This window comes from Salvelinus namaycush, chromosome 31 (genome assembly GCF_016432855.1).
Source record: "Salvelinus namaycush isolate Seneca chromosome 31, SaNama_1.0, whole genome shotgun sequence".
In the NCBI taxonomy this organism is placed as follows: Eukaryota; Metazoa; Chordata; class Actinopteri; order Salmoniformes; family Salmonidae; genus Salvelinus; species Salvelinus namaycush.
Genome location: NC_052337.1, coordinates 47,402,413 through 47,414,698, shown reverse-complemented (window position 1 = coordinate 47,414,698; position 12,286 = coordinate 47,402,413). Strand labels below are relative to the sequence as shown.

The following is a 12,286-nucleotide window of genomic DNA, read 5'->3' as shown; positions in this document are numbered from 1 at the left end:
TACTGATTTTATTTTTTAAGATTTATTCATTTTTAGTAGAGACTGAAGCTACCGTCTCATCGTGGAGGTATTTGACAGCTCAAGTTTAGCCTAGCATTGTGCGAGACCTGGAGAGAACTGCTTGTGGAAGATTAACGAGTTCATGTTATTATGGGATATCTGTTGCTGCTAAGGAGTACTGTCTGCATTGATAGCTGTGCTTGCTGTGGATCTTGTGATGACACCTGCATGGAACTGCTATACTTCGCTGAGGAAATATCTACGAGTAGTGAGTAACCACAACGGTGGGGTGCTTGGGAACTTTGTGTGTCGTCATTTCTTTGAGCTCCAACGCGCGTCAACGGGTTTAAGCAGGCTTGCCAGTAATTTGGACATGGGTTGTGAAAAAACATTGGGGTTTATTATTTTCATTTCTTTTGATGTGGTACATTGAAAATGTGATCATATCCATCTTGAACCTTATGTCTGTAGCATTGGAGTCATTCACTGTTTCAGTTTCATTTTAATGCATGGGAAAGCATTTCCTTATATAATAACAAAAATCTATAATCATTCTATCTGAAGTTAATACCCTAGTTGTCATCACCCTAGCGTGTTTACAATAGGGATTCTTATTGGAGATGTCCTTCTCACCTAATATCCCATGCTGTTGAGATATTCTAAGGTAATATCGTGAGAGTCAAATTCGAACCTGGTGAGAGGGTTACACCAAATATAACAATGTGCATTTCATAAATATTCTAATAAAATGTGTATATAAAACGTATCAAACACATCTAAAACTACAATGGGTTGAAGTCCTCATTGTGGTTTTACAGAATGCTGTGGAATGCTGTGGTAGCCATGCTTGTTAAGTGCGCCTTGAATTCTAAATAAATCACAGACAGTGTCACCAGCAAAGCACCCCCACATCTCCTCTTCCATGCTTCACGGTGGGAACAACACATGCGGAGATCATCCGTCCACCTACTCTGCGTCTCACAAAGACACGGCGGTTGGAACCAAAAATCTTACATTTGGACTCATCATACCAAAGGACAGATTTCCACCGGGCCAAGCAAGTCTCCTCTTATTATTGGTGTCTTTTAGTAGTGGTTTCTTTGCAGCAATTCGACCATGAAGGCCTGATTCCCGCAGTCTCCTCTGAACAGTTGATGTTGAGATGTGTCTGTCAAGTCTTGCCCTACATTTTCAAGCTGATTTAAGTCAAAACTGTAACTAGGCCACTCCGGAACATTCAATGTCGTCTTGGTAAGCAACTCCAGTGTATATTTGGCCTTGTGTTTTAGGTAATTGTCATGCTGAAAGGTGAATTTATCTCCCCAGTGTCTGATGGAAAGCAGACTGAACCTAGTTTTCCTCTAGGATTTTGCCTGTGCTTAGCTCTATTTTGCTTATATTTTATCCTAAAAAACTCTCTAGTCCATACCCATAACATGATGCAGCCACCACCATACTGACAATATATCGAGTGGTATTCAGTAATGTGTTGTATTAGATTTGCCCCAAACATAACGCTTTGTATTCAGGACAAAAAGTGAATGTCTTCGCCACATTTTTTTGCAGTATTACTTCAGTGCCTTATTGAAAACAGGTACATGTTTTGGAATATTTTTATTTTGTGCATGTTTTGGAATATTTGTTTTCTGTACAGGCTTACTTCTTTTCATTCTGTAATTTATGTTAGTATTGTGGAGTAACTACAATGATCCATCCTCAATTATCTCCTATCACAGCCATTAAACTCTGGTGAAATCCCTGAGTGTTTTTCTTCCTCTCCGGCAACTGCGTTAGGAAGGGAGCCTGTATCTTTGTAGTGTAATTAATAACTGCACCATGCTGATTGTTTTTTACCTATCAGACATTGAATATCCCCATCTACCAATAGTTGGTCTTCTTTGCGAACCATTGGAAAACCTCCCTGGTCTTTGTGCTTGAATCTGTGCTTGAAATGCACTGCTCGATTGAGGGAACTTACAGATAATTGTATGTATTGTACGGGGTACAGAGATGTGGTAATCATTTAAAAATCATGTTAAAACACTATTACTGCATTATTGTGTGAATGGGTAAGCACATCTTTACTCCTGAAAGTACAGTGCATACAGAAAGTATTCAGTCCCCTTGACTTTGTCCACATTTTGTTACGTTACAGCCTTATTCTAAAATTGATTAAATTGTTTCCCACCCTCATCAATCTACAAACAATACCCCATAATGACAAAGGAAAAAGTTTTCACATTTGTTAAAAATAAAAAACTGAAATATCACATATACATAAGTATTCAGACCCTTTACTCAGTACTTTGTTGAAGCACCTTTGGCAGCGATTAAAGCCTTGATTCTTAGGTATGACACTACAAGCTTGGCACACCTGTATTTGGGGAGTTTCTCCCGTTCTTCTCTGCAGATCCACTCAAGCGCTGTCAGGTTGGATGGGGAATGTCGCTGCACAGCTATTTTCAGGTCTCTCCATTTCACTTCACCCGCAATAACATCTGCAAAAAATGTGTATGTGACAAATAACATTTTATTTGAGATGTTCGATCGGGTTCAAGTCTGGGCATCTCAAGGACATTCAAAGACTTGTCCTGAAGCCACTCCTACGTTATGTAACAGTTTAACTTTCGTCCGTCCCCTCGCCCCGACCCGGGCACGAACCAGGGACCCTCTGCACACATCAACAACAGTCACCCACGAAGCATCGTTACCCTTCGCTCCACAAAAGCCGTGGCCCTTGCAGAGCAAGGGGAACTACTACTTCAAGGTCTCAAAGCGAGTGACGTCACCGATTGAATCGCTATTAGCGGGCACCACCGCTAAGTAGCTAGCCATTTCACATCGGTTACACTTAGGGTCGTTGTCCTGTTGGAAGGTGAACCTTCACCCCAGTCTGAGGTTTTCATCAAGGATCTCTCTGTATTTTAGGTGGCTTTTGGCAAACTTCAAGCGGGCTGTCATGTGCCTGTGACTGAGGAGTGGCTTCTGTCTGGCTACTCAACCATTAAGGCCTGATTGGTGGAGTGCTGCAGAGATGGTTGTCCTTCTGGGAGGTTCTCCCATCTCCACAGAATAACTCTGGTTGGGTTCTTGGTCACCTCTCTGATCTGGTTGGGTTCGGTTTCTTGGTCACCTCCCTGACCAAGGCCCTTCTCCCCCGATTGCTCGGTTTGGCCAGGCGGCCAGCTCTAGGAAGAGTCTTGGTGGTTCTAAACTTCTTCCATTCAAGAATGATTGAGGCCATTGCGTTCTTAGGGATCTTCAATGCTGCAGACATGTTTTGGTGCCCTTCCCCAGATCTGTGCCTCGACACAATCCTGTCTCGGCGCTCTATGGACAATTCCTTCGACCTCATGGCTTGGATTTTGCTCTGACATGCACTGTCAACTGTGGGACCTTATATAGACAGGTGTGTGCCTTTCCAAATCATGTCCAATCAATATAATTTACCACAGGTGGACTCCAATCAAGCTGTAGAAACATCAAGGATGATCAACGGAAACAGGATGCACCTGAGCTCAATTTCGAGTCTCATAGCAAAGGGTCTAAATACTTATGTAAATAAGGTATCTGTTTTTGCAAACATTTCTAAAAACCTGTTTTCGCTTTGCCATTATGGGGTGTTCTGTGTAGGTTGATTAGTATTTTTTAGAACAAGGTAACAAAACGTGGAAAAACTGAAGGGGTCTGAATACTTTCCAAATGCATTGTATTTAGACTTGCCATAACAACAGGGTTGAACTTATTGACTGAAGACATTTCAGCTTTTCATTTTTACTTAATTTGTAAACATTTCCGAAAACATAATTCCACTTTGACATTATGGGGTATTGTGTGTAGTTCAGTGACAAAATCTAAATTTAAACAATTTTAAATTCAGGCTGTAACATAAAATTTGGAAAACGTCAATGTGTGTAAATACTTCTGAAGGCACTGTATATCAAGAGGACAGATCAATAACTGATTAATTAACATAGGCCTGCTAATCTTTAACAGTCTAACATAACTTTCTGTGAAGGAAGGTGTCAGCTGTCTCGGCCATGTCCATTTCCATGCACGCAGCGAAGCGCACTGAACTACCGCAACGCGGCACGTTTCCTTTTGCTCGTCAATGCGCTATCGCCTTTAACCTGGCTACCCAGACTCCTTGATCCGGCCAAACGCTACGCCACGCCCACGGATGTTCGTTTCTTGTAGTGAATGACAGAGCTGCGGAATAATTTAGTGTGAGTCGTCAGGGTACTCGCGCCTACTACTACCGTTGCGGAGATCAAAGCACGTGTGGACAAGAAAGGGTTCTCGCTTAGTTGACTAAACGCTGTACTATCTACCTTAGTCGTAATGGCGCTTTAGCTAAGGAGCTAACTACGAAATAAAATTGGGGATGTGCATGACTAACACATACAATTTTGGAAAAAATATTTGACAAACAGTTCTCCATTTTCCCTACCTCTTGCTACTCACACGTCAGTGGTATCAACAGACAAAGTGAAGAAATGTTTTGAGTCAATAAGTATTCAACCCCTTTGTTATTGCAAGCCTAAATAAGTTCAGGAGTAAAAATGTGCATAACAAGTCACATAAGTTGCATGGACTCTCTCTCTGTGTGCAATTCTTTGTAAGTTCCCTCAGTCGTGCAGTGAATTTCAAACACAGATTTAACCACAAAGAGCAGGGAGGTTTTCCAATGCCTCGCAAAAAAGGGCATCTATTGGTAGATGGGTAAAACAAAAAGCAGACATTGAAAATCCCTTTGAGTATGGTGTCGTTATAAATTACACTTTGGATGGTGGATCAATAAACCCAGTCACAACAAAAATACAGGTTCTCCTTCCTAACTCCGTTGCCAAAAAGGAAGGAAACTGCTCAGGGATTTCACCATGAGGCCAGTGGTGACTTTAAAACATTTACAGAGTTTAATAGCTGTGATAGGAGAAAACGGAGGATGGATCAACAACATTGTAGTTACTCCACAATACTAACCTAATTGACAGAGTGAAAAAAAGGAAGCCTGTACAGAATACAAATATTTCAAAACATGCATCTTGTTTGCAACACGGCACTAAATGTACTGCAAAAAATGTGGCAACGCAATTAACTTTTTGTCTTGAATACAAAGTGTTATTATTTGGGGCATATCCAATGCATAACATTACTGAGTACCACTCTCCATATTTTCAAGCATAGTGGTCGCTGCATCACATTATGGGTATGGTTGTAATCGTTAAGGACTGGGGGGTTTTTCAGGATAAAAAGAAGCGGAATGGAGCTAAGCACAGGCAAAATCCTAGAGGAAATCCTGGTTCGGTCTGCTTTCCACCAGACACTGGGAGATGAATTCACCTTTCAGCAGGACAATAACCTAAAACACAAGAACAAATCTACACTGGGCTTGCTTACCAAGAAGACACTGAATGTTCCTGAGTGGCCGAGGAACAGTTTTGATTTAAATCTACTTGAAAATCTATGTTAAGACCTGCAAATGGTCGTCTAGCAATGATCAACAACCAATTTGACAGATAATAATAATAATGGGCTAATGTTTCACAATCCAGGTGTGGAAAGCTCTTAGAGACTTACCCAGAAAGACTCACAGGTGTAATTGCTGCCAAAGGTGCTTCTACAAAGTATTGTCTCAGGGGTGTGAATACTTATGTAAATGACATATTTCTGTATTTCATTTTCAATAAATGTACCCAAAAAAATCTAAAACCATATTTTCACTTTGTCATTATGGGGTATGTGTAGATGGGTGAAAAAAGTACATTTAATTTATTTTGAATTCAGGCTGTAACAACAAAATGTGGAATAAGTCAAGGGGTATGAATACTTTCTGAAATCACTGTACATGCCTCCAGATGTCTGTATCATGTACGTTTCATGGATCATAGGGACAGGAGACATGGACAGTGCCTTCAGAAAGTGTTCACACCCCTTTACTTTTTCCACATTTTGGTGTGGTACAGCTGTCTGCACCACCCTCTGTAGCGCTTTGCGGTCAAGGGCGGTGCATTTGCCATACCAAGCAGTAATGCAGCCAGTCAAGATGCTCTCGATGGTGCAGCTGTACAACTTTCTGAGGGCCCATGCCAAATATTTCCAGCCTCCTGAGGGGGGAAGAGGTGCTGAGATGCTCCTAATATTTTCGAGCTGTCTTGGCGTGACGTCGCCCTACTAATTATTTGTCAGCTTTTGTAATGGCATTGTGTTTACAAGTCACAATAATGTGAAATCTTCATCAGCGCCAATTGAAAATGCATTGAGTAGAACGTTCAGTCAGCTAACAGTCCTCAAGAGAACGTCAATAACAATGGGGTGACGCTACGTGCGACCCATGAATAGGGTGAGACAGGGTTAGTTAGAGACTAGAGGGAGGATGAGATTAGTTAGGGGGAGGTTCAAATCTGTAAAGGGGAGACAGGGTTGGTTTGGGTTATAGTGTTTTAGTGTAGGCCTTACGTGTGGAGGATCCCTTGGAGAAGCCGGTGTCGGAGCAGTACTCTCCACGATGCAGGGACTTAGGCCAGGTCTTCCTGGCTTTACACCTGGGCCTGGGCTTAACCGAACCCTGCTCCTCTATCAGCTCCTGCTGCTTCCTCCTCAGGTACTCCTGCTTGATCAGCTCCCTCCGCACCTTCTCCTCCTCCTTCCTCACCCGGTCCTCTTCTGCCTTACGCCTGGGGGGAAAGAGACACACACACCTGCTTTATGTTTGCCTTTACAAACAACACACACACACACACACACTTGCTTTATCCCTGCACACTGACACAACATACACACACGCCATGATGGAATATGTTCTATATCAGGACCTGAAACCATCTTTGGCCTACCAGCCACGGATGTGTTTGTATAATAGAGATACTAGAGAGCTCTTCTCAATGGCTGCTTCTGTGACAGCATGGGAAGCGCCATTGAGGGCGTTCACCATTTTGTAGTAGTCAAGTGGGTGGGACTTGCTATGGGTTAAGGAAGGATCACGTAATTCCATTCAGGTCAGCAGTAGGGGTCAGACAATAATTATATTCCTAAGCAAACATTCCTTAATTGTAGGTGGCAGTAATTCACCAACCTTGGCTTTATACCTGTTCCGACCATACACACTCCATTACAGTAGGTGGGGGTACTACACACTTTTTCGATTTATTGACAAAATATTTCGGAAATGGACTACTTGCTCTCAAAGAGGTGGCCATTGGGAACAGCTCCCTAGTACATCTCTATGGTTTGTACCTGGCTTCGTCTCGTTTCTGTTCGCTCTCAGCCTCCGTCTGCAGTTTGCGGAGCCGCGCCTCCTCCATCTTCCGCTGCTGTTTGAGGAGAAAGTGAGCGCGACGCTTTGCCCTCTCATCCTCTGCCATCTTCTCATCGTCCTTGGGGGGGGGGGGACCAAATTGATTTACTACTAGAACAACATTCATTTCATTGCTAAGGCACATGACAAAATCGGCACTGATCTGAAAACTGAATCGGTTATGATGCCTCTTTGGGAATTTTAGTTCCCCTGTCCGGTGCTTTCATCAATTAAATTCAACACAAATTAGTCGTGTTAATTGCACGATTTTCAGTAATTCATTTTGATTAATTTCAATTTTGCTATGGGTTAAAGGCCCATGATTAGTGAACATGATTAGCCTGGTTTTATATACACAGTGTAGAAAACATTAAGAACACCTTCCTAATTTATTGAGTTGGACCCAATGTTCCCTCTAATGTTTTTTTCGGTACTGAGCAAATTTCAGGTCTGCTGAGGGCAAACTTGAACATTGTGAAAATTCTGTGCAACTTCCGGCACGCGTTTACTGTGAACACTGAGGCTGTACCTGCTTTAAGTTACAATTCTAACACTGGCCAAGTAGGCTACTGTGGCTATTTGATCATAATGTAGGGCCTACCAGAGTGGCCTACCATAAAAAACAAAGGAGAAAATGCATCCCATAACATTTTAACATGGAAATAGCTGTCCTATCAGTCAGCCTGTGTGGTGTTCAATGTAGGCCTACATTCCATGAGACTTTTGAAAAAAACACGCAGGGCTTGACATTACCCTGCTTATCCAAATGTTGTTTGATTGCAAGAAACCACTTTAAAAAATACAATTCATTATTATTCCCATACCATTATTACAGAGAATCAGACAAATTATGCTACCCTCTGCCTATTGGCGACTTAGCTTATTCAAGACAGTCTCAAAATACAACACTGCCCCTTTAAGCCATAAAAAAAAGCTCTTCACCCGACTTGCTTTTCAAAGTCGTCTAGAAATGCAAAAATGTTTTGCTCTTGTAGGAAGCAACCACTCCCCCATTGTTGACTGGGCTAATAACTCACTAAATAGCAAAGAATATGAACACATGTGCAGTGGCGGCTACATGCAACTCTCGCTTTGATCTCAAAACAAGCGCGTCTAGTCAAGACTGCTCATGCTGTCCAGTTCAAAGTGAATGGCACAGATCCATATATGGAAATTTGCATATAGGCCTACTGCAGCTCTGATTGGTAATGGCGCACCGGTCTGTGTAGAGTACGGGCCGAGTCACGCACGTCAATGAAATAGAATCCTACACCAATGAGAGCTGCCTACAAGAAAATATCTTGCACAGTTAGTTTTGCATACCAAGTCTTGCATTGTTCATTTTGTTTCGGTATGTTACATCGAAAGTGACTAATATCGCGTTGATTCGAGCACAATTCAGACAGCGCAGCAAATGTTGATAGTATTAACTAAAGGGGAAAACTCTAGAAAGTTCAGTGAAGTTCAATCTCGTGTTTCTCTGAGCAGATGCGCAGTCTGAGGGGAGCTGCCCACCTGCGCATGCGGGCAGCTTAAAACAGCCTCAGATCTTCAGAGCATGGACTCTACAAGGTGTCCAAGCGTTCCACAGGGATGCTGGCCCATGTTGACTCCAATGCTTCCCACAGTTGTGTCAAGTTGGCTGGATGTCCTTTGGGTGGTGGACCATTCTTGATACACACAGGAAACTGTTGAGTGTGAAATACCCAGCAGCGATTTAACAAGTGATCATAACTGTCACCTGGATTCACCTGGTCAGTCTGTCATGGAAAGAGCAGGTGTTCATAATGTTTGGTACAATCAGTGCATATTTCCACACTATGAGGTTGGAATAATACTGTGAAATTGTGAAAATTATGATATTGCCCCTTTAGTGTAAGAGCTGTTTGAAAAGACCGCCTGAAATTTCTGCCTGTTTTGGTGGGACGGAGTTTTGACCTTCCATGGTGACATCACCATGTGGTAAATTAGACCACTCCCAGACAGTCCTAGCTATATTCTTGCCTGAGAAGCAATTTTTATTTCATTTGGACCATTTTAATTGCAAACAATCACACTAAGGTACTTCATCGTTACCCAGAAAGTATTTGATATTGAGATAAAAATGGCTGCATTGGAACTTTAAGGGTTTTTCACCAACCTTTTGGAAAAAAATTCTACAAATAAAATACAATTGAAAAAAATTCTACAAATAAAATACAATTGTAAAAGCTAACTGTCATTAACACGTTAACTTTGACAGCTCTAATACAAATGTATTGTCCCTCAAGGGGAAATTCATTACTTCAGACGAGGAGAGACTATTGAGATGCTGCCACTCTTCGTAAAATTCCTACCTTGAAGAAGAAACCCAGTCCTGACTTCTGTTCTCCGTCTGCCGAGGTGTCCCCTATATCGGAGTCTTTTTCCTCCGATGGTTCCTTCAGGTCAGACAGGTCTACCTCGATCAGCTGGCCTTTCCCTCGACCTCCCTCCTCGCCGGGCTCGTTCTCCTTCCCTGAGCCGCTACGCTCTCGCCCCTCCAGCCCCTCAGCCACGTCCACACAGTGGGGTGTGAGAGGGGTGCCATAGGGGGTTGAATCCTCAGGGGGGGTATGCTTAGGGCTAAGGGTGGGCCCGTCTCTGTGGCTGCGCTGGTTGGCCTCATCTCTGATCTTGAAGGTGGTGCTACGGAGCGTGCCTCTCTCCAAGGCCCTGGGGCTCTCTGTGAATATCACGCAGGTGGGGCTGCTGTTCTGACTCCGGTCCCTATCCTGCTCCCCTCGGGAGGTGGTGTGCCACCCCGGGGAGCGCCTAGGGTCTGTGTTGGATGCGGGGGTGCCGGTCTTGGAAGCCGGCCTGCCATTCTCCTTGGTCAGTTTGAGCTCTGTGGGTTTGGTCCTGGGGCTGCATCCGGAGCTCAGTTTGGGAGGGCGGCGGGTGGGTGGAGCGGTGGTGATGGTCTCCATGAAATGCACGGCCGGGCGGAAATTGGAGTCGGTGGGGGTAGCGGTGGAGTCTGAGTGAGTGGTGGGGGTAACGGTGGAGTCTGAGGAAGGAGTTGAAGAGGTGTCTTGGGTGGGTGTAGGGGCAGATGGTAGGGATAGAAGGGAGGCGGCATGCGGGACCACTAGGGGTGACTGGACGCTCTGCTTAATCAGACGGTCCTGCTGTAGAGACAGCTGCATCATCTGTTGCTGAATGGCACTGATGGCTTCATTCAGCAACTCTATGGAGCGGCTACACTCGCTCAGGTCTGGCTCGACCACCGCCTTGTCCGGTGGCCCTGCACCGCCACTGTTTGTTCTGTTGTCCCTGTCCCTCTGCTGCTGTCCCTCCTTCCCCTGACCCTTCAGGACATCCAAACACGAGTCGTCCCTACAAGCCTTGTCCTTGCCAGCTGTCTGATATTGGGTCTCCAGGTGTTTGAGGGGCTGGGGCAGCGTGTTGCTCTTGCCACCCCCCTTCTTGACAATGTTGAGGAAGGCAGCCTTGCCCAGCTTGAGTCGCTGGCACGCCGATATGGTCTCCATCTTCTTCTTTTGGTGCTCTATGGCGCGCCGCTGCTCCTCCAGCTGCATGTGGAGCTGCACCAGCTCTGAGGCCAGGACGTTGGCGGTGCCACCCTCCTTCCTGACCCGCAAAGCGTCGTCTTTAGCCAGCCGACATGGGCTAGGAGCCTGCAGGCACCACAAGCCTCCTAGAGTGTAGGGGGCGCTCTCCGAGCCATCGGGCGTGGTCTTTTGGGAGCTGCTGTTATTGGAGCTGCCGTCGGAAAAGCTGTTGACCTTTCGGTGGAGCTTGCGCTCTGCAAAGCTGGTCATTCGCGCGGTGCCGCTGTTGCACACACTGCTGGCCCAGGACGCCGTGCTAAGGCAAGGGCTGGACGGCCCGCTCCAGGCCTCCAGGCCTTCCTTGTCCTCGCGCTCGCACACCTTCATGTCCTCCCGGAGCTTGGCCGACTCGCCCTCGCCCCCCTCCGGTTCCCCTTTGCTCTCCCCTCCCTCTCCCAGGCACATCCCCATGACACTCCTCACCACTTCCTTGGCCAGCTCCATCTGATCTTCCTCCTCCTCCTCCTCTTCCAGGTTTGCAATCTCAGAGTATGAGTCCCGGCCCACCCAAGCTGTAGTAATGGCGGAAGGGAAGGGGCTGTGGCTCGGTGCCAGCCCCAAGAGGGCCGTCGTCTGGTCCCCGGGCTCCGGTGACAGGTGGAGGAAGAAGCCACAGGACTGCTCCCTGGTGATGGGCTCTGCTGCCCCCATCAGAGGGAGCGGAGAAGAACTCGTACCCCCCTTCGTGGGTGGTCTGAAGGGACCAGAGGTGGCCTCCGCATTGGGGATGGGGGTGAACGTGCAATTAAGACCCTCAGTGGTTCTCTTAAGGACCGCTTTGCTTGTACTCTCCCCGCTTTCCTCCTCCTTGTTCAGGCTGATGCTCTTCTCTTTGGCAGTCTTAAAAACGGCTGGCATCAGGGGCTCCAGGTAGAAACTCTCAGCCTGGGGGTCGGGGTGAGGGGCAGCGAGGCAGTAGGCGTGCCGAGCGCTGGACACTCTGGAGGTCACCACACTCTGGACCTCCAGGTCGTCCTGCTCCATTTCGTCACTCTCGGGGGCGGCACGGGGGCCGTAGCACCTGGCCAGAGCCGCCGGGTGGATGATGGCCACCAGCTCTTCCTCCTCCACCTCCTTGTCCTTGAAGCGGATGTGGCCTATCATGTCCTGACCGTTGAGCCTGCGGGGGGGCAGTTGTACACCCATCCCCATCCCCGGCCCACCAAGCATGTGTTTGGGTGTGATGCTGATGATGTTGGATCCCAGGCTGTCCTTGCTGATGGAGCGGGCCAGGCTCAGGCCATCGCACTCTCTCTCCAGGGGGAAGTGGAGGGCGTAGGGCACCGGCTGGGAAAGGGGTCTGGGTGGGGAGGGGAGCGAGTGGGAGAGGAGAGGAGAAGGGGGTGAGATGAAAAGAGGGGAGGAAAGAGGAGAAAGATCAAGGCAAGACCATGAC

General features: G+C 46.2%; 1 protein-coding gene across 1 annotated transcript in view; it reads right to left on the bottom strand.

The window, feature by feature from the left end:
• LOC120025827 (calmodulin-regulated spectrin-associated protein 1-B-like) overlaps positions 1-12,286 on the bottom strand; it is a 112,358-nt gene that overhangs the window by 22,719 nt on the left and 77,353 nt on the right. Inside the window, exons 12-14 of the mRNA XM_038970518.1 lie at positions 9,634-12,190; positions 7,237-7,376; positions 6,460-6,677 (exon numbers count right to left, since the gene is read on the bottom strand). Coding sequence (XP_038826446.1) covers positions 6,460-6,677; positions 7,237-7,376; positions 9,634-12,190 — 2,915 coding nt within the window. The remainder of the gene's footprint in view (positions 1-6,459; positions 6,678-7,236; positions 7,377-9,633; positions 12,191-12,286) is intronic.